Genomic DNA, 22,363 nt, shown 5'->3' with positions numbered 1-22,363 from the left:
TGACAACTTAATAACATCACAATTAACTAAATGCTAAACAGATGCCAGTGCACGACTAATGTGATTGAGACAATCGGCACTTTTGACGTGACCCTTGTGTAGCGCTGCCATTGGCCTAATTTGCTTGAGTGACATGACTGGACTCAGTGTGTGCGCGCACGTTTGTCTCTCTCTGCGTGTGTGTTTGTATTTGTCGTTACTGATTGCAGGGCCGCCCGTGTGTGAACAATTTACAGGGAAGAAAAAGGAAAACTTTGACACAAAGAGGAGGCTTTTTTTCAGACCATCTTAACCCTGTTGTTCCCACCTCTCCTCTTTTCTCTTTTTCCTTTTTCTGCTTATCCTCCCATCCTCCCTCCCTCCCTTCTCTGCCTCTCTCTCTCCAGCCAAACTATTTCTGGCTTGAGAAAAGAAAGTGTTTACTCTGCGGCAGAGGCCTGCTGGAATCACGCTGCGTTCCCACTGGCTAAACCCACTATTGCCACTCCATGGTTTGCATATTTTCCTCTGTATTACAAGACTTTAAAAAAGGACAGAGGGAGATAAAGAGAGAGAGAAAGAAAGAAAGAAAGAGGAAAGAGAGCACCCTCCCCCTCCTATTATATGTGGATTTTCTCTGGCACTGCTGTGTGTGTGTGTGTGTGTACATGGAGAGGATCCATGTATAAACAGGAACACCAACAGTCGGACAACAAATTCTTGTGAGGCCTGTGGACTCTGAACTCATTTCTACACAGGTCACATGGGAGATGCAGTCCCTGTCGTTTCTGCTGCTACTCACAGCTCATGTTGAATAACTGCTCATGCTGAATGTGGCCTCAGTTTGGTGGATGAATGTGCAGATTGCCATGCAAATTACAAAGTGTGCACTTGTGAATGTATTCGATTCAGTTTGGCAGTTATAGAGCCTGCAGATCCTGCAGAATGCATGAATATCTAGCAGAGAAATCAGCAAACAGGAACACAACAAACACAAAAAGTATTTTCTCTGCACAGATTCTGAGCTTTTCTGCACCAAGCTGCAGTTTAATCAAGTGGAATGTGAGTGTGGTGGGTTTTACCAATAAAATACAAGAGCTATAAATTATGGTGGGGACCAAACCGTCTAATAAAAAAAGAAATGAAGATAGCTGGAAGAAGTATAGAGATAAAGAGTGAGTGACAGGAAAGCATGTCTTGTACAGCCCAAGAGGGAGAGGCTTACTGGAAATGCAAACTGAAAATGACACGTATGAAGTGGCCGTGTTTAAACGAGCACACTTCCACAATGGGACAAAATGTGCATTAAAACATGTCTGGAAACAGTTAACAGCAGATTTCACAAAGAGGAAATGAGCACTGGGTACCGCAGTGATGGACAACTGTGGCTTTTCAGACAGAAACTGTGACTTCTGAGGACTGTTTGTTCTATTCCACTGACTGTCCTTCATTAACTCAGTCTGCAAAGATTTATAAAACAGACAGCATTGATGGTTTCCTTATTAAACAATAACTAGCTCCTTAAAATTTACAGCAAGGTTCAATTTTTAGTGCAACTGTCCAAGGTTTAAAAATACATTTGAGCCTCATTAATTAGAAAAATCCCTTCTCTTTGACTTCTGAAGTAGAAGTCAGTGTTTCAAATACAACCACTACATTTGATGGCCATGTTAATAATAAAAAGAAAAGCCATACAAAATTAAATTGAGGCAAGCTCAAAGAGTCAGAGCAGATTGGATGCTTTCAAGGACTTTTGGGCTGCAAACTGGCATTAACTCCTGTGAAGTCACATTTCAAAAAAAGATTAATGTGGTTTGATATGTCTGTCACTGGTCCAGGTTGCACCTGTCTACAATTATGTAATATTACTCTGGGTTCAGGACTATAAAAACACCCTGCTGGGTGTACTGTGGGTGTTTGCAAATGTGTTAAAACACACAAAGTCAGAGATGAGAGGACTACTTTTTATCAGTAATACCAAAACCATGAAGTTTTGACCATTCACAGTTTAAGGGGCCTTCATCTCGGCTCATTGTGAGGTGTGAAGCCAAAAGATCCCATTCGTAGGTGCTGACATATTGTGCTGAGGCAGCCAAGGCATGCACAGAAGGGAAAGCTTGTAAATCCAGGCTACATCCTTTAAAAAATAACATGAAGTTTTTTGAACCAAGGTTATTCATGATTTTTAACTGCTGCAATGGATTCAAAATAATACATTTTTGCAGTCATATATAGCTAAATATTATAGAATTACCAGCTTATGTTTAGAGTTGAGGACTTCTACTTCTACTACTACTACTACTACTACTACTACTACTACTCCTCAGAGAGCAAGTGTTAGGCCCTTCAGTGAGGCTCTTACCACCAAATGAAGCTCTGGATGAGATCTTGTCTGAAAACAGTGTTGTTTTTTTATGTCACAAGTTAATGAGATGATTTAAACCAAACCTTGAATCTGTTTTTTCTAAAACTCTTCTTGTGAAAAAAATCTGAATTCAAGACAACAGTCCAGGTCAGCAACCTGTATTTGACTGCTCTGAATCAGGGACACCATCACCATGTTTAAGTCAGAATAGCAGAAGGTTCCCACATCTCCTTTCAAGGAAAACGCTCCACAGCAACTTCAAAATTAAAATTCAGTTTGGAGTGGTTTCATGCAAGTGTTGCACGTTACAATATGCCTTGCTTCCTGTCAATCACCTGACACATGATGAAACTGAAGTCTCAAGCAGGAAATCCTCCCTGTTAGCACGCAGCCTCACGTTTGTCTGGAAAAAAAAAAAAAACTGCCAACAATGCAAAGCTAGGTCTTAAAGAAAGAGATGAATTCTCAGTGCATAGATCTCATAACATTCAGAGGACACGAGACAAAGATGGTAGCAAAAGGGCAACATGACAGCCGGGTCTGTCTTTAAGGATGAGAGCTCCATGAAAGCCACACAGACTTTATTCCTTGCTTACACAAGCCCTGAGGTGAGTCCCAGTTTAAAGAAAAAGAGACACTCTGATGTGATGCCAACCAATTTGAGGAAATATGTGATGAGAATTAGTCGTCAGTAGATGTAATGCAACTCACAAGTGACTCTCGGCTTGTGAACACAGGCATTCCTGGATTTATTTGTGTTGCACAACACTGCCAAAGAAGGGGATCGTTTACAGTGTGTGTTTGTGCATGTGTATTTGCACGAGTTCAGTGGGTAAAAACAGCCACATGATGTTTTTGCTGCAAGTTCCCTTGGCATCCTGACAACAGCCCCCTCACCCTGCCTCCCCCCTCGCCCCCCCCCCCAATCCCTGTCCCTCCATGTCCCCATGCAAAAGAGCTTGTCCGTTAAGAATGACGACAACTTCAGGAATGTCTCAACGGCCTCCAAACCATTCCAGGTTTTGGATAACAACCCGCTTTGCGTCCCACATACAGTGAAAAAGCTGTTGAGTAGCATAAAGAGTTAAGAATATTCCAAGACCAGCTCTTTTTGAGAGCAAACACATCAGACAGAGCGAAAAAGACACAGAGGTTTGAGTCAGACTGCAGCTGATCGGGCCTGTAGAGCGGACGCCACAATAGTTCCCATTCAGAGCAGCAAGAAACAGCCACAGCCTCAGAGGCCAAATATTGTCATCAGAGAACATTAGCCAAGGGCTGAAGCGCTGCCAAGAGGCAGGCAGAGATCAAATCTGGCTTTGATGGCCAACAGTAACCCCATGCTCCCACCGCACACCCTCTCTGATGTTCTGCGTCTTGGGTACTGTACACACAGACATTTCTGTATAAATAAATTCATGTTTGTGAAGCTTTCTGGCTCAAACTGATTTAACACAGGGCTGCCCGTCTGATGTAGGGTCCTTTGTTTTTGTCTGTCCGTGTAAAGATCCCTGTAGAGATCTTGTTTATATCCTCTAGACTAATAAGAATAGAGGGTCATGTCTGAGAACATGATACAAGTCTAAAACATAGCTAGTGGTCCATGGAGAATGCCATGTTTGGCACAACACAGGACACCCAAGTGTCACATTTCATGAGCGTTTGAGCTTTTTTAAAAGTTTCAAAAAGAAGAGGATGTAATGGGTCTAAAGAAAGGAGAGTCCACATGGTCAATATAATCAAACATGGTTTATCCTCCTGGAAACATGAAATGAACTCTGAAAGTTTTTCAATTTCGATTAGGAGACGCAATGTGTTTGTTGACATCTGAAGATGAGAGTGTCACTGAATAGCTGCTGCATCTGAAGTCAAAGAGTTCATCCTCTGGGGGGCATGCATGTGTTCATCTGCACTGATTTGGGATATTTGTCTAATTTAGACAAATGGCAGGATTTTTCAGAGTCAACATAATTAACAAAATTATTTTTTGAACGGGAAACAACTTGGATTCTGAGTTGGTTTCTATGTTGTGCAATGCATTTAAAAGTAAGTCTGGTGGCATACAATTATCTTTTCATCTAGTTCCTAAGAGAGTATGTTATATTGGTCTGGCATCACAGCAGTGACAGCATTGAGTCTAACGTCTCCTGGAAGGAGAAAGCAAAAGTAAAACTGTCCAGAAACACTGTGAGTGATGCTACAGTGCAGCAGAGGCCAATATGGAATCTATTATCCTACAGACAAACCTTATTTTATTTTGCTGTGCCCTGTAATTTCTTCATCTGTACATGTAGCATAAGTGTGCAAAACTTCTCAGACTCAGAACCAAAGTGAGACGTTAGCAACACGTCTCTCAGCCTGCGTGTAGCTCCAGGGTCAGATATCTTCATTGAGAAAACCATCTGATATTTGGTTGTAGTGCTGCCAGTAAGAAATCACTTTAATACTAAAACTGAATGTCATACTTTCAGAGAAGAGAGGCCAAATGTTACATGCTCCAATCCAGATCCAGCTCAGTCATAATGAAGATTTACAGTAGCTTAAAGCCCTGAGACTGAGAGAGACTGAAACTGAAACATATGGTGCCGTGAAACTGCCTCGTCATATTTTACCAGAGCCCATTTTTTTAGACTTTGATCCCTCAGTGCAGCTCAACACATGGATGATTACTATACTACTACGGCTGCTGCTGCTCCAGTTGTCTGGCAGGAAAATATGTCTGGCCTTGGCTGCCACTGCACCCCCCTTTTCCCCAGCTCTGTCCATTCGTTCCAGACAGGAATGCCTATATTTAGAGTGCTCCTTTCCGCTGTTATGGCTGCTGGATCATTAGCCTCGTTTAACCCTTCTTTACCTCCAGCGAACTGATTGGCCGAGGGCATGCCCCACAGGAGAACCCCCCCCCCCCCCCTCACAAACCCTGACTACACCACCCCAATCTTCTCTCAAATGTTAAAGTAGGGGGGGGGGGCATGAGGGGTGTAGAAAGTGATGCCACAGTATGGGAGCTGCTACAGGGAGCCTGAGGGTCAGGGCTTCAGATGAAGGACAAAACACAAGATGATGATAATGATGATGTGCGGCTATTTTAGGGCGATTGGTTTCCAGTTTAAGTGTGCATTGGCAGCACTCGTTTCCCTCGTGTCATTGTGTTTGATGAGCTAGGGCGGAGGAAACGTGGATTAGTCAGAGAAAGACCCCACTGACCTTTTGTCTGGTGCCACAACAAGGCGAGTTTTCAGCGTCAGGAAAACCTGACAGCAAACTTGTAAAGCACGTTCATGGTGGCCAGAGGATGAACTGTTTCTATTTGGAGCACATTGTTTGGGAACATTGTTGTCAGATCAAGACTGGACCAAATGTGTTTGTGTAAACTTACACCTACAGGAGTTCAGTGTACTATTACATCTATCAGTTCCATAAAGCACTATGTGTGCTCTTGGTAATGTCATTGTATCTAGTGCACACTTGCAGGATGCATGTATGCAAAAAGTGGACCTGGCTTCCTGGTTTTAAAAGTGAAGCCGAAATGGAAGTGCTTTTAAACCTGGGTAATTTCTATTGGCCAGCAGGAGGCGACTTCACTTATTAAAAGGGGCAATGCAAGTTTATTCATAATCTAACATTCCCACATAAAATATTTAGAATAGTCGGGTTGTATTAAACCAGAAGAGAGGATGAAGCTACTTCTCAGTTAATCTATAAACTCAATAAACATTATCTGATGAGTTATGCTCTCAGCAGCTGTTTATGAGTCTTCTTCAATAAGGCATGCAATTATTTTTCATTTAGAGATGTCTGCGCATTAGAGGCCAATAAAAAAAGATGTAAACACTGTCTGCAGACACTGCAGGCAGTGTGGCTGCCGTCGAGCCATGTTTAATTCCCTTTGAATAAAAACAAGGTTTTCAAATCCTAAATGAAAACAGATCAAATCTAAAACAGCAACGGGCTGGTGTTGTGATATATTACACTACATTGTCGTTATGATGTATAGATAATGCAGTTTAATATTGATTCTGATTTAAATATCAGTCATGTTCTGATATCTATAAAACAACCCAATGTAATTCTCTATTCCAGGATGGAATTTAAAAATTCATCTAAAACATTTTATTTGTTAAGATATTGTTATGTGCATGGGATAATGGATGTTATTATTCTTAAATTGCTGTATTCCACTAAAATAAAAAATGACAATGTGATATTTGCATTATATATCGGCCACCAGCCGACCTGCTCTGATGTCCACATGTATTTCCTGTCCTCCACATATGATGCCTTACGACTCCAAAAGGATGAAACAGGTTAGTGAAACCCAAACTGTTGAACTCTTAAAATGAGAGATCACTAAAGGATGTTGTCTGCGTGGCTCCTTCCTCTTCTCTATCACAGTCTATAACTCATGCTGATGCTTACGCTGTAATTTGGCAGTTCGTATTCCAGATCTGGATTTACGTCGCTGGTCTGTGCTCCAGATGGAAACCATTCATAATAAAAACGTCAATCAAACTGAAGGTTACATTTTAAGGAAATACAAACAGCATTTCAAAGTTTATTCATACCTAATTGGCTCTAAATCTCTCTAATTTCTGTGTGCATTATATTGTTGCTGTCAGCACTTCCTGCATTACATTCACTTGTATGTAGTTCAAGAAAGGTCTGAATATTCTTACATCTGCAGTGATTGTACCGAATGCTGGATGTGACATGAGGGTATCCAAACACACAGGGATGCGTATGAGTTAGAAACTAAATACTTCCCTCACTACCCTCCGCCTAATCACACCATCTTCAGAACAAAGTGGTTAAAATTTAAGTCAATCTCTCCCCCCAAATTAAAGAGTTCATCAGCAGCAGTGAAACTGTTCTGGGCCATCACACATCTGCTAAAGGGGGATTTACTTCTTCCTATTTACATCTTGGCACCTACATCCTTCTCGTCTTCCCATCTCCATAGCTTAGAACTGATAAACAACATTGGCCTGCCAAGTTCTTCCCGTTTGTTGATTACTGCTGGGTCTGTCTTGATTTAGGGCGAGTGGGACTAATCTGAGATGATGTGATCCATCTATCTGTCAATCTACGGCTCCAGTTAGCCAGAGAGGGCTGAGTGAGCCACCATGCACCAAAACAACACGCAGCAACACAACATGCGCACTTATTAAGGAAATACACAAACCAGTCAGGAGTGTGAATCATGGGGGATCAGGTGATTCAAAGGGATCGCACTGTTTTCATATTTCAACTTGATTTGATTACAGTAAACATGTGAAGTTTTAAAGTCATGTACCACTTTGACCTTTTCATCACTTTTAAATACTTTGTCCTGACAAAATCTGCAAATTAGAGCAGTGCATACTGCCTTCGGGATACATTTGTCTACAAACATTATAAAGTGAAGGTAATACTTTCAGCAAACATGTTGACACAGTAGATCTGTGTGCAGTCTTACCAGTGTGGATCTGCCTGTGGGCCTCCAGGGATTCCTCTGTCTGGAACTGGGCACCGCACTGGTCACAAACTATGGCTTTCTCACCAGCTAGACAACAACAAGAGGCAAGAGAGTTCATGTTAGTACACATTTACACATAATAACTCTTTGTAGAGAAGTTGTGTAAAACAAAGAGAATATTATACATCTTAAAAGGAAAACATTTCTAAGTTTTCTGACATAGATGATCTCTACCACTGAAATGAACCAAGTGGCATCTATTTTTTCCCCACTACGTCCCACTCAGCGATGTTCCTATATAGTCAAACTTCTTGGTGAACACATCTTTTGAAGAGAAACATGATGTCATCCTTATGGTCCCTAAAACACGTCAAAAGAATCTACAGTTTTAACACTCCAATGAACCAACAACAAAAGAAAGAGAGACATATCAATAAAGGAATACACATTGATTAATGAGTAGCAGAAATGTTACAGTCAAACATTCACCACTGTAAATAAGACTGTAGCCTCTGCCCACTGGGCGTGCACTTTCATCCCTATGCCAAACTGGCTCAACTACAATCCAATAAAGGCCAACCAGTATGCAAGACTCAGTTTTATGGGAGACTACCAGAGGGAAAGAGATTTCAAATGTATCCCTGCGTGAGGACTTCTATCGTGTTCAGCAACGTGCAGTTTTAATGCAGCTGTGTAGCTCTTTCTAATACTATCTCTTATCGCCATCCTGCCAGCTACTTGAATAGCAGATGAGCTCGCCACCACTGGTCACTTGATGTCTTATATTGAGGAGTCTTTTAAAGGTGACATATCATGCAAAATTGACTTTTTAATGGTTCTCTACCTGAAATATGTTTCCCTGGCATGTCTACAAACCCCCCGAGAATGAAAAGAATCCATTCTGCCCCTGTTCTGATTTCTCCACCTTTCTGTAAATGTGTGTGAAACCAGCCGTTTCAGATTTCAGTGTTTTTGTTACGTCACAACAATATCCGGTCTGTCACGGAGTCAGAGCTCGGAGCTTGTTCAGCCCATAGACTGTATAAAATAATACTGAATCCCTCCTCCGTTTTTCATTACCTGCACAAATGTGTGCTAACAAGGAGCTTAGGAGGGAGGCATGCTAGTTGTAGGCTGTCTTAATAAACACAAAGGTCGGTTTTACTCCCCACGTCTGCAGATTTGAAGATCTAGTGGATGATTTTTATTTATCATGGATAAGTGCTAGCGCTAATTAGCATAGCCACATAGCTACATGTTCATAGCTGTAGCTGTAGCTGTAGCTGTAGCTGTGTACCAAGACACACGTCGACATACTGACAAATAAAACAACAAGTAACACAGAATCTGTGACCAATCCTTCATAAAAGGTCCTGCTGCCTTTCTTGCAGAGGTCAGTTTTACTCCCCACGTCTGCAGATTTGAAGATCTAGTGGATGATTTTTATTTATCATGGATAAGTGCTAGCGCTAGTTAGCATAGCCACATAGCTACATGTTCGTAGCTGTGTACCAAGACACACGTCGACATACTGATAAATAAAACAACAAGAAACACTAAATCTGTGACCAATCCTTCAGAAAGGTCCTGCTACAGGCGCCTCTCCATCAGGATCAGATTCAGAGGGTTGAAGTAACGCGATCTCTGAGCAGCCGTGTATATTCAGCCAACATGTAAACATTAGATCAACGGGCTGGAGAGCCGAGGCACATCCACTTCCTGAGGGGGCGTGGTCAGAGGGAAAACAGACTGTTCTGAGGAGGACTGAAGAAGAGGGTTTTTCAGGCAGACCAAAATCTGATTTCAAAGTGTTTTTTTGAGCATAAACTTTAAAGACATGTTTTGGGGACCTCTTAGACCAATATATATTGATGAAAAAAGCGTGATATGTCACCTTTAAATCAAACCTGCACCACACAAAGTTTTTTTAGTAAGTAGTATACCACTGTTATTTGATTATGACCCGATGATGGAGAAAGGCGTTAAAAGGCTTACTTATTTAAGCAAATAATCCTCTGGGTAAAATACTGAAATACAATCAAATATGTAATATGTACAGGACATAGCTACACCAAATGTTAAGGCCCTTTTTTGAATTAGGGCTCACTTGTTACACATTTGCATGTACTCTGATATCAGATTTTATTTATTTATCTATTTATTTATTCATCTAATTAATTAAAGGGACTGTGCATATCAATGAACATTTCATTTCAACATTATTTAACTGGTAAATTTCCATTTTTGTTGCGGCTGCAGAAATACAGTTTCAGCTCGGCTCTTATTCTCATGTTGTAACAAGCTTTCAAGCAAGTATGCCACATGCACAATACTTTCTTTACCACAAAGGACAAAAATAGCTACATTGCATCATTTCAATCTTGCTTTAATTTTTCCAAAAATCTGTTGCATATGAAGTCTTTCTCAACTCATGTGCAACCTCTTTAATTGTTCAAAACAAGTCGTAATTGGCCGTGAAACAGTGTCTGTTGTACATAACTTGTGCCAGGCCTAACCTAGCAGAGTAAATATATGCGATGTGGATCATTTATTGTGATGCAGGCTCATAACTTATTATCACAGAGTCCATTTTTGCAAAACCTTATGTGCTTGATCCATCAGCATAAGATCCTTGAGCTTTACTATTTCTTTGACTTCCACATGCATGTAAAGAGGACACCCTTTATGTTAATATACACTGTAGATCATTTGAAGATCATTTGATGTGTGCACGATTTGCATACGCGTTATACAAAGGGCGGGTACATTCCCTCTCATGACTCAAAGCTATAAAGTTATTGCTGAGTGTTCCTCCACTTGATTTCATCATTCTGCTGCTTATTATGTAAGTAGATCAAGTATGAGGCCCTGCAGCTACGGTTTGGTTTGCCATGTTTCGCCGATACTTTATGAATTTGTACAACAATTTTGTACAACAATAAAATCAGAGAGAGGAGACAGCAAGCAAGCACGCACACACACACACACACAAACACACACACACACACACACACAAAGTGCTGTTAAAGGGCACATCAGATCAGGCCCAGGCAAACGTCTTTTTATGGCTTGGCAGCAACCACTGTACATGCCATACACATCACACATCAAACAGACGCACACACAAACACCAAGCACACTCATTTAACATCTGGATACTGTGTGTGTGCTCAATAGGCGTGCATGTGGGCCTGTGTATGTGTGTGCGTGCGTCTGTTTCCAGTGCAAGCACAGAGCGATCTCTCCCCGACCAGACCTTGGTTTGTTCTTGGCACGGCCTCCTGGGTTACGACACCTCCAGAGAGAGAAAGAGAACACAATGAAAACAGGAAGCCAATTCTTAGATGACTGAAAAAAAGTCGGGGAGAGATGGCTTGTGTGGTTTTGCAACCGCAGTGACATTAGGGAACGGCCTGTACTGTAATAAGCCCTACCAAAAGCAGAAATGACTCGAAGCGTACATGACAGAGTGTGCCTGCCAGTAGAGTGCTTATGCAACAAGTTATGCAAAAGACGGTACGCTGCACAAGTGAGCGTGACTGGATCATAAGCCACAGCAAAGCAACCTTTAAAAACTAACACATCCTGGATTTATCTGTAATACACAAGATTTATTTCCATTTAACTACTTCACACAGCAGAGACTGAGCCTGTGAGCACGGCTCTTCTTAATTGGCTGCATATGCAAGAGGCATAATTTGTAGTGCGAGCGTATGGCGGGGCCAGTGTCAAATGCACAGCTGAGCATATGGCCGAATTAGCCGGCAAAAGCAGCCACTTAACCTTTGGAGAGCAAGACATGTAGTGGAGATGTAGACAGAATCCCCCAACACACACACTGATGTCCCTCATTTGCATTAATCACATAGTAGCTGTGTTGCTTCTTTAAGTCACTGATTCTTCATTATGGGATTTGTTGCAGCTGTAATTATTATTATTTCAGATGCTGCGGCTGCTACGCTAAGCTACACTGGACTGTTTTCCTTCTAATGTTGTATCCCTTGCAGAGATCAAATGGTGCGTTGCTTTAACAGGACTTTATCATGTGCTGTCATACACTTATACCCCAACTGGAAGTAAATGCACATTAGCTTTTATTATTCTTAAAGTGTGCAATACTGAGAATATTGTGCTTTAAGCTGATGCCACTCATGCATAATGTGATTTTAAATTACTGTGACCAGTTCCCAAAACATGCTGTTTGTTGTGTCTCTTTAAAAAGGGTTTTTCCTTCCTTCGACTTATCTTCTGGGCTAAATTTATTACATAATCTATGGAAATCAATTTGCAATTAACTGAAACCTGCTTGAAAATAAGTACTTCCACCACATTATCATGCTTTAAGGGTCTCAGTCTGATTCACATGGTTTCTCTCTGGTATTTGTCAAACAGGCTGTTTGGTTTAGGCACTGAAACCTATGTGTTGTGGTTAAACATTATGGGGCAGGTTTAAACAATAATGCAACAGGGGTTAATGTTACAGACACAGTTTGGATACTGAAGGTACCTTGTGTGTCTATACAAGGCCCTGAGGGCAGTGACACAGCATCAGTATTTGACTCCCTCGCTATGACAACCAGTTGGTCATGTATAGTAGGGGTTCCCAAAGTGTGGGTCGGGACTCCCTGGGGGGTCGCCAGACACAAATGGGGGGTCAAATTTTTTTTTTTTAAGTTACCTAAAATGAATGCATTTTACTCATTATAGTAACAATATCAACAAAAATAGAAGCTAAACTTGAAATAAAACCTTGAAAATAGAAAATGTAATGAGTTTTCTCCCTTTCTTTGTTGCCAGATGACTCCTAAGTTTAAGGTTAGTGAACAGTTAATTATCAAAAGCATCAGTAGCAGCAGGTTAATTCATAACAGCACAGGAAACACAGACACATGCTCATACAGGTAGGCCAATTTTCTGCAGACTAAAGGAAGCCTCATTAAATCACTTTGAAGGACAGTGGGGGTCTCAAGTCTTTGGCATCTATATTTTGGGGGTCGTGGGCTGAAAAGTTTGGGAACCCCTGATCTATAGCAGCAGTGACAGTTTCAGTGCCACCATGGAGCTGCTGCTGACCCAGGGACATGTAGTGGAGTGGCCAGAGGTGGCATTCCCCCGTTGTTAAAATCAGATTTTCTTTTGTTGTTAAGCTCAGATGATTTATATGTCATCACTCTGTTCTCATGCTTATTAAGGTAAAAAATATTCATACACAGGATTATAGCAGTCCAAGAAGTCTGAACACGCCCCTGCTCTGATCAGGGTTCTCCTCTCTCTGCTCCCCCTCAGTGGGAAAAAGATGAAACTGTAAATGTACCAGGCAGCTTCCAGGTGTGGATGTGTGTAGCTGTGTGAGTGTCTCTATTGTTCTTGGAAAACAAGCACTCATGCTCAGCGAATCTAATCAGATTAAAGAAATGAACGGACAGCACTGGCTGCCTGAGAGGTTGGGAAACACACATTCACATTTACAGTTTGCTTTATTGCAAAGTGAAGGTGACTTAACTTAACACAAGTATGGCTGCTACGGGTAACGACCCCGCCTCACAGACAGTACTACAGCTCCATAACCAGTCTTCTGGGAGGCCAAGAGGCGTGTGCTAAATGGACCAGGGATAGGATTTTAGTGCAGGGCATGCCCCCGCTTGTGGCACAAGGACATAAATTGTCAGGAAATGCCTGCATGGTGCCTTGCTTCAAGGAGAATGGAGTTGTGTGGGGTCACCGCGGGGCAAAGGGGGGAGGAAAAGTGGGAGTATAGAAACTCAGGGTACACACAGCCAGGCAGCCACCCAGCCAGATGCCCGTCACTCTAGTTAGCCAGCTAAGTGCTAACAGGGGGCCCTCGGCTTGGTAACAGCCGCCATCAGCCATTTTCACTGCCAAATTAAAGCCATAAATCCTGAGGCCCCTTTGATCGCAGGAGGGTGAACTTGTTAGTTAGGAAAGACGGGGAACCGGGACAGAGGAGACACACACTTGACATCAGCTGTTACTCTTGTTCTGTCTGTTCTGAATAATAGTCCCTCTCTAAGCAGGGGTCTATTTAAAAATACACGAGAATCTTGAAGCACTTAATTCAACATCTCCGTGAATCTGATCTTTAATTTCATCAAGTGAGATTTCCATTTGCATAAAACAAACATTAAATAGTGGCATCCCCCTGCTGCTCACCAGGAAACCCAGGAATGAATGCAAACTAAAGAGATTATTTGAATTAGAAAACAATTATTATGACTAAATCAAAAAAGACCAAAGAGAGAAGAAGAAGGAATCTCCTAATGAACGACTCACCCACTTGGTAAGTGGGGAGTCCTGTGTCACATTGCCACAGCTTTTTCCTTTAGCTGACATAATAAAGGTTGCACAACATATGCTATGTAAGAGTGTGTGTGTGTGTGTGTGCAGGCTGGGAGGTGGAGAAGGGGTGGTGATCAGGTGCCGCATGCCACTGAAGACGCTTCCCTTTTCACTTCCCCTCTCTGAAATATTGCACAAGTGTTTTTGCAGCGCAGTTATTTCATAAAGGGCTGCAGCAGAGACAGAGCCGAGAGAGAGGGCTGCCTGCCAGTCAAGTTAACCCAGGAGTGAAGAATGATATAATGTCTCATATACACTGTAATCTGTCCTTAAAGGCCCCACATCCCCCTCCTAAAAAACACTGTGCTGCATCGTCTGCTTTCAAAAACACTCCTGTGTCAGTGTACAGAGAGGTTACGCATTGTTTCTGTTAACTGTGGTTCCAACTAGGTATGCCAGGTGGTAGAAGGCTCATATCCTTTTCCTGTGTTTCCTGAAAAGCAAAGTTTACATCATCTTGTTTTTTAAGCTTTGCAGCAGTATTGGTCTCTTGAGTGCAGTGACAGAATAATCAGGAAACCTTGATTTGTTTTGGTTTTTGCATAAAGTCTTAGTTAAATCAGTAAAACAGAGAATCTGTGTCATTCTGGTCTGTTTTCAAATCTGCAGGTCTTGAACTTTTCTATGATCAGTCATGTTACAGAAGCTGAATACGTGATACTTACTGGGGTTTTATGTGATTTACAATTAAAGAGTTCATTTGCAAAATCAGATAACTCGGTTTTAATACATTTAAAAAAAACAGATTTCTTTTTAATATGCATATTTAATAAAGTTACATTTTTAACATACCTCTAATTAGTAATTCATATGGACTTAGTCATAACCTCCCAACTTCAGTTGATTGATAATGCCTAAAGCTAGTAATAGAAATGATATATTTTTTGAAACATTTTGAAATTTGTTAAAAAGTGAGTTATCTATTGTTGCAAATTAAATATTATTATTAATAATTAATGATTGTGTTTGTGGCAGAATGTGGCAGAGTATTTAAAGCTGGGGTTGGTAGTCAGATTTAGATCCACTTTTTGTTATACTGGTTAAAATGATCTTTATGTCCTGATGGTAATCAATACATGATGTGTTCTTAAAAAAGATGTAAAAAAAACTGCTATCTACAGCCGGAGTAAACCTGGGAAAACACCAACCAATCCCTGCCATCAGGAGCCAAATGATGAAACCAATCAAATCCCGTCCTGCCGTTCTGCCCGCCTCCTGCAGAGCGTACATTTCATGTTTGTTTGTGTTTTTAACTTTCACTATGAGAATGTTTTGGTGTTTTCTTACCGCTGAGTGAGACATGAGTTGATGTAGTGCAAAACACAAACGATGTGCTGAGGACCGGTTTTGAATCAGTCACCATCATATGGTCGTGAATCAGCGGCGCTCGTGCATGTGAGCGGGGGCGTCGTTTTGGAGGAGCTCCGTGGGGAGGGGGGGAGGGGTTAGTCCTGAGGAAATGCTACATTCAAATTCATGCTAGTTTTCCAACCCTAGCTTTAAGATTATTTCCAAAGAACATAAAAGTTAAAGGTGACATATCATGGAAAATTGACTTTTTAATGGTTCTCTACCTGAAATATGTTTCCCTGGCATGTCTACAAACCCCCCGAGAATGAAAAAAATCCATTCTGCCCCTGTTCTGATTTCTCCACCTTTCTGTAAATGTGTGTGAAACGAGCCGTTTCAGACTTCAGTGTTTTTGTTACGTCACAACAATATCCGGTCTGTCACGGAGTCAGAGCTCGGAGCTTGTTCAGCCCATAGACTGTATAAAATAATACTGAATCCCTCCTCCGTTTTTCATTACCTGCACACATGTGTGCTAACAAGGAGCTTAGGAGGGAGGCATGCTAGTTGTAGGCTGTCTTAATAAACACAAAGGTCAGTTTTACTCCCCACGTCTGCAGATTTGAAGATCTAGTGGATGATTTTTATTTGTCATGGATAAGTGCTAGCGCTAGTTAGCATAGCCACATAGCTATATGTTCATAGCTGTAGCTGTAGCTGTAGCTGTAGCTGTGTACCAAGACACACGTCGACATACTGACAAATAAAACAACAAGAAACACTAAATCTGTGACCAATCCTTCTTAAAAGGTCCCGCTGCCTTTCTGGCAGAGGTCGGTTTTACTCCCCACGTCTGCAGATTTGAAGATCTAGTGGATGATTTTTATTTATCACGGATAAGTGCTAGCGCTAGTTAGCATAGCCACATAGCTACATGTTCGTAGCTGTGTACCAAGACACACGTCTACATACTGATAAATAAAACAACAAGAAACACTAAATCTGTGACCAATGGTTCAGAAAGGTCCTGCTACAGGCGCCTCTCCGTCAGGATCAGATTCTGGATCAGATTCAGAGGGTTGAAGTAACGTGATCTCTGAGCAGCCGTGTATATTCAGCCAACATGTAAACATTAGATCAACGTGCTGGAGAGCCGAGGCACATCCACTTCCGGAGGGGACGTGGGAAAACAGAGTGTTCTGATGAGGAATGAAGAAGAGGACTTTTCAGGCATGCCAAAATCTGATTTCAAAGTGTTTTTTTGAGCATAAACTTTAAAGACAAGTTTTGGGGACCAATATATATTGATGAAAAAAGCGTGATATGTCCCCTTTAAAGATAGAAGCGGACTGAAACAGTGGAGAAAGGCTGCATGGTTTGTGTTTAAACCTTTAGTGTGTGTCAGAAACCTTTTATAAGTTGTTAAAGTCAAAACTCACGAGTAAAACCGTCACGATAGATTCTGACTTCTGCTGCAGTCATGTGTCATGTGTCCACACCTCACACTCCAACAATCCCCTCATCCACATTTTTGCTCCCCTTGTAAATCTCTCTCACCCAGTAGTGAAAGTGCTCTATAAATAAAACTTGTGATTACTGTTGGGTCTAGTTGACTCGAGGTACTCTAACCACTTCCCAGGCATTATTCAAGAGTGTTTCACTTAAAGTTAACTGCTGTGGGCTTCCACCAACAGTGGCAACATTTAGACGTGATGAGGATTGTGGATTAGCCCACTGAGCAGACCTCGCAGGGGAAGTGATGGTGCATTCCCTCGCCTGCAATTTCCCCTGACATACTAAGTGCTCATTCTCCCATTCGCCTAAATAATGTGCTGTGAAATGGTGCATTGTCCTATTTGCTATTACACTCGTTCCATGTGTGCAAATGCAAGCCATCATTATGTTATGATGCAGAAACAACAAAAAAAAGAAAGAGTAGATGTAACCTCAGTGCCCGTTTGAGAGTTTGTGGGTGTGATAAGTGTGTTTGGGTGCAACGACACACACACACACCATCCCCACGCTCACATCATCCAGCTCAGCTACGTGATCTCATAATGCCGCCATTCAGACGCTCCTCCATTCTAAAGAATATGTCAGAAGCAGAGAAAGGCCCTGTTTGTTTGGGGCGATTCTTTTGCTTTTCTGTGGAAGACAAAATATTTTTTCTGTCCGTATGCCAACATCCAGACTTGACACTTGTTGTTCCAACCTACTTTCTCTCACAGGTAGAGCATATATGCTAAGTTTGCAACAGATGTCCTCCCTTGGGGGTCGCAGTCTAAACAGAATCCTTCATCAAAGACAATCGCAGAATTAAACATAAGAGTTAGAGAGCCTGTCTTTGCTCACAGCGACACGCAAAAAAGTAGGGCATCGTGTTGAGATGAGAGCTAAACATTTCATACGGAAAAGGAGATGAAAAAAAAAAACAGAGAGTGCTGGACATTTGTTTATATGTGGAAAATATGATTGTAACACATGCATTATATGACCAACGTTCATCAGGTGAGCAGTCTGCTGAAATTAGGTGAAAATAAACTGCAAAGAATCAGCAAGGTCATGCACAGACCTTCTGTTCCCTGCAATACAGTCATCAAAATCACTTGTCAAATGGTTTCACATGCCTGTTTGCATGAGACAGCATGACACTATTTAGCATCCATTATACAGAAAATCCCTGTCTAAGAGCTTCCACATTGAGGAAAGGTTCAACAATAGAGCTGCACTGTTCCAGGAGAATAAGCCTTGTGTAATACACAAGATGCCAAATTCAACTCTGCACAATGCATCACATGTAACAGCATACCGTCAACAAAGTGCTGGGATGCATAAAAGAAGGCTGTCCTTCTGGGGGCACTGTGGAGAACCTGTAGGGTTGAATTTGTTGGGGACTGGTTGGTGTTGTGGTAGAAAGGTTCACCTCAAGTTAAAGTTTGTGTCAGTTAAGTTAAGCACATGCTATTTTGGTACTCTTGTGCACTGAAGCTTTAGTTTAAGTGGTAAGAGTGTGCATCCCCGGCTTCAGAGGCTAGTTTATGCAACTAAAACCAAATGTGGTGGAAGAGGCAGACGTGTTTTTATCATTCACAAGGCCTGAAATGTGTCTGTCAGCAAATGTGTTTTTAATGTAGATCTGTGATGATAATGTTGGCTAAGTATCCACTCAACAGATTTTTACAGGAAGATTAAACAATTCAAAATGAGTGCTGCATTTGGGTTAAATCTGGGATTGTAATACTTTCTGCTCTGTGACTATGAAGGAGGGGTTTCCATCTGCCTTGTCCCGGGTGGAAATTTCCCTCATAACACATTTCCTCTAATATGCACCGCAGGTCACTCTGACCTGAACAGTTGCCTCGTGTAACAACAACACAAGTTAGGTCAAACATTTAAAGACAACCGAGCGGCTGCAGAGGCCTGAAATCCTGAGTGGGTGGCTGATTTTTGCACAAGAACGAACCTGTAAAGGTTAACTCGACATGAGAAAATGAGGCTTCAGATTTAGTTCTGTTTTTTTGGCTCATTTTAGTTCCTATGGGTTAATTCATGCAGGACAAGACACAGTTTGGTATATGTGCACATTTTCTGCAAGAAACGTCTGGATGAGCTCGTCTAAAGGAGTCAGGGAGGCTAAATGGGAAATTAAAAAGGCTAATTACAGTGTATCTGTCAATGGCCAAGCAATATCACACTGAATGGTTTTTAACAGTGTATACAGGGGGAGAGAGAAAAGGGAGAGGGGAAGACAGACAGATTAGCTTGAGGGAGTGAGAGCATGTGTGTGTGTGTGTGTGTGTGTGTGTGGGTGTGTATGTGTGTGACAGAGGGAGGGAGGCAGACAAGCGCAGTCACCAACAAAAACATAGCCTGGCTGTTCACTGAGCCTGCCTAAATGGCTTACGTAAGACGGCCCTCTCAGAACCAAAAAACAGCTAAAATCCATAAACACACACACACACACACACACACACACACACACACACACACACACACACACACACACACACACACACCCTCCCCTCCTACTCCCTCTCACACATTCACACACACATTGGTTTTACTTTACTTGTGAGGACTTTCATTCATTCCAAAATATTACAATTAAAAAAACATTAACTCCTTCTGTCTTTGCCACATTCAACTCTTTAATTTATATTCCTTTAACCCTGAAAAGAAACTGAAGCAACAAGCAAAACGACATTTAGTAAAAAAAAAGAAATCCTTCTTCCCAGAATCTGAGACTCAATCTGGTTCACATAGAAATATCAAAACAAGTCTACACACACATCCACAGGAACACACACAGACGCAGTATGCCGTCAGAACAATAAGTACAGACACCACACGCTCTCTCCCTCTCTTCCCCTCCCTCCCTCCCCCCCCTCCCTCCTCAACTCGCTCTACCTTCAGCCGTATAACGAGCCGTGCTGTACAGTTTTATTTACACCAGCCTCTTATCAGTGGTACAGCAGCACAGAGCTGCCAATTGGAGAGGACAGGCCACGGTACTGCCTGTACCCTGTAGTGGAGTAGGTGTGTGTGCCGCCATGCTCCCAGCACGTTTATATCAAGGCTCAGAGAAAGACTGGGCCCGTGCCAGGCTGCCTCTCAAAATAATAAAGCACACTCACACAAACACACACTCAAGATACACAAACACACACACAGGTTGAGTGTGCAATAAGTCACACAAACTACAGGAGCTGTATTTCAAAGGTCCTGCAGGCCACATACATTAGGCAGGGTTTCCATTTAGGGGTATAATATATATATAAGCTCACATAGAGTCCTATTAAGCACCTTTGAACAGGCAGGATTAGAGTTTATTAAATGCAATTTTAGCTGAAATAAATCTTAATGTGCACAGGGAAGTATGTGACAGATGGCGACTTGCAGGAGGCAGCAGAGTTCAGAATCAAATGCAATCAGGACAGAATTTTCACAATATAATTTGGCACCAAAACAGAAATAATGACTACTTTCAAGTTATATCACTGAAATATGTATCAAATGATAATTTCACACAGATTACTAGAAGCTGTCTTAATCGTATACTTCTGGCATTGGTAGAAGAAAAAAAAAGGCAGGATCACAATTAGATTTTAAATATTTGTCGACATACATGATGAAGTAAAGCTTTTAAAAAGTCTTTGAGCAGCAAGTCTGCATGGAATTCAAAGTTGTCAGGTCTGATAGTTTTCTGCAGAACTCAAAGAATATAAATCTGGTATACATTTGAAGATGTCTTGGCTTTGGTATGCATTAAGACTACGACCCTGAACCGGACTAGCAACAGGTGAGACATAAAGACGCTAAGATGCACCAACCAGCCGTAACATTTCACCACTAACAGGTGGAGGAAAACTGTCTTCTTACAACAGAACCTGCAAGTAGGTTCCCCTTATAGCCAAGGCTCCTTGATGCACATGGAGAGTGAAGGCTGGCCAACACATGAACCACTGAAGCTCAAACTGCTGGTTCTGATTGAAAGATGTCAGAACACAGTGCATCACAGCTTGCTGTGTGTGCGGCTGTGTAGTTGCAGACCAGTCAGAGGGCCCATGCTGATCCGTGTCCACCGTTAAAGCAGATCTAATGAGGTAGCAAGCATCAAAACTGAGGAGGGAGATGGCCTGGAGGAACATTTCAGTGTTGATTTGGCCTCTAGATTCCTCAGATCTCCACCCAATCCACCATCTATGGGGTGTGATGGGGAGCCAAGTCCAATCCATGGACGGCCCACTTCCCAACTTACAGGACTTGAAGGTTCTTGAAGGATTTGGAGGATCAGATATTTCGGGCATGATCTGACTAGTAAGGTGGTCACACAGGATTGGGCTGGTGGTCATATATGGATGTATATCGATATATGAAGCTAGCCTCGTACCATTATACAAGGTAGAGCTTCAAATATACAGAATGGCCGACTCAGCTCATCTGAATTCACATATTAGGAAAAGGGAATGATTGTTTGCCAAAAATGTCAAATGACTTTCAACTTTAAATATCTAAGATCTGAATATTGAACTTAGAACAGTCAGGGTTTGGAACTTCCTATTTGTGTGACTGGGTTGGCCCTGCTTTTTGTCAGTCTTTAGACATGTGAAATACTAATAGCTCCAAGAAGTGGGTGGGACAGGATAAGAAAGAAGTATTCTTAAAGACAAAGAACCTCACACATGAAAATCCATCCAAACTTTGGTGTTAAACCAAGTGAGGAGGTGTTCAGGGCAAACACAAAGTCACTGCACATGAAACATACATAATGTACTGAGATGACAATGTAGTAGTTATAAATCACACTCTGGTTCTTATAAAAATATCAGTCAGACACAGACTCACACAAACAGAAATGACTTTATGGTGTGAGCAAACAGCGCTATAGATAAGAAGAGATAATCTTGCTTTCCTGTGAGAGGAGGAAAAATAGACAAGCCATCAAAAGCACAGGAACATGTTTGCTCCCGATGATATTGTTATCGACGGAGAGGAAGAAGAAATCAAAGGGAAGCGAGGGAGCGCGAGGAAGAGGGAGGGAGAGAAAAAGGAGGAAACAGATGAAGACAGAGAATATTCAGGTCGCATTTGACAGCTTTACGGTCTGTTGCTCCGAATGGGATGTCTAGGGACGTGGCAAAGCAGACAAATATTGACTTGCAGAGCGTTCGCCTGAACACACATATACACACAGACAGTCGCACACACACACACACACACAGACGGGGAGAATACACGAGACACTTCCAGATGAAGCGTCTAAATTCACCCCCCTTCAAAATGGATGAGCTCACATTGAACATCAGTCACCCTTGTTTTTTTGCCCAGCTCAACCTCTTAATCCATTTTGCCTGCAAACCAATTTGTTTGTCCAGTAGGTCACAGACAGTTCTCTGCCCTCACTGTTCCCTGCTCCC

At 41.9% G+C, this 22,363-nt stretch overlaps 1 protein-coding gene across 2 annotated transcripts in view; it reads right to left on the bottom strand.

Moving 5' to 3' along the window:
* Positions 1-22,363, bottom strand: part of zbtb16a (zinc finger and BTB domain containing 16a) — a 202,113-nt gene that overhangs the window by 71,461 nt on the left and 108,289 nt on the right. For both annotated transcript variants that reach the window (XM_034683747.1, XM_034683746.1), the window contains exon 4: positions 7,800-7,886. In XM_034683747.1, the coding sequence (XP_034539638.1) occupies positions 7,800-7,886 (87 nt within the window). The remainder of the gene's footprint in view (positions 1-7,799; positions 7,887-22,363) is intronic.

Source organism: Notolabrus celidotus, chromosome 5, assembly GCF_009762535.1.
Source record: "Notolabrus celidotus isolate fNotCel1 chromosome 5, fNotCel1.pri, whole genome shotgun sequence".
Lineage (NCBI taxonomy): Eukaryota > Metazoa > Chordata > Actinopteri > Labriformes > Labridae > Notolabrus > Notolabrus celidotus.
This window is presented reverse-complemented; position numbering and strand designations above follow the sequence as displayed.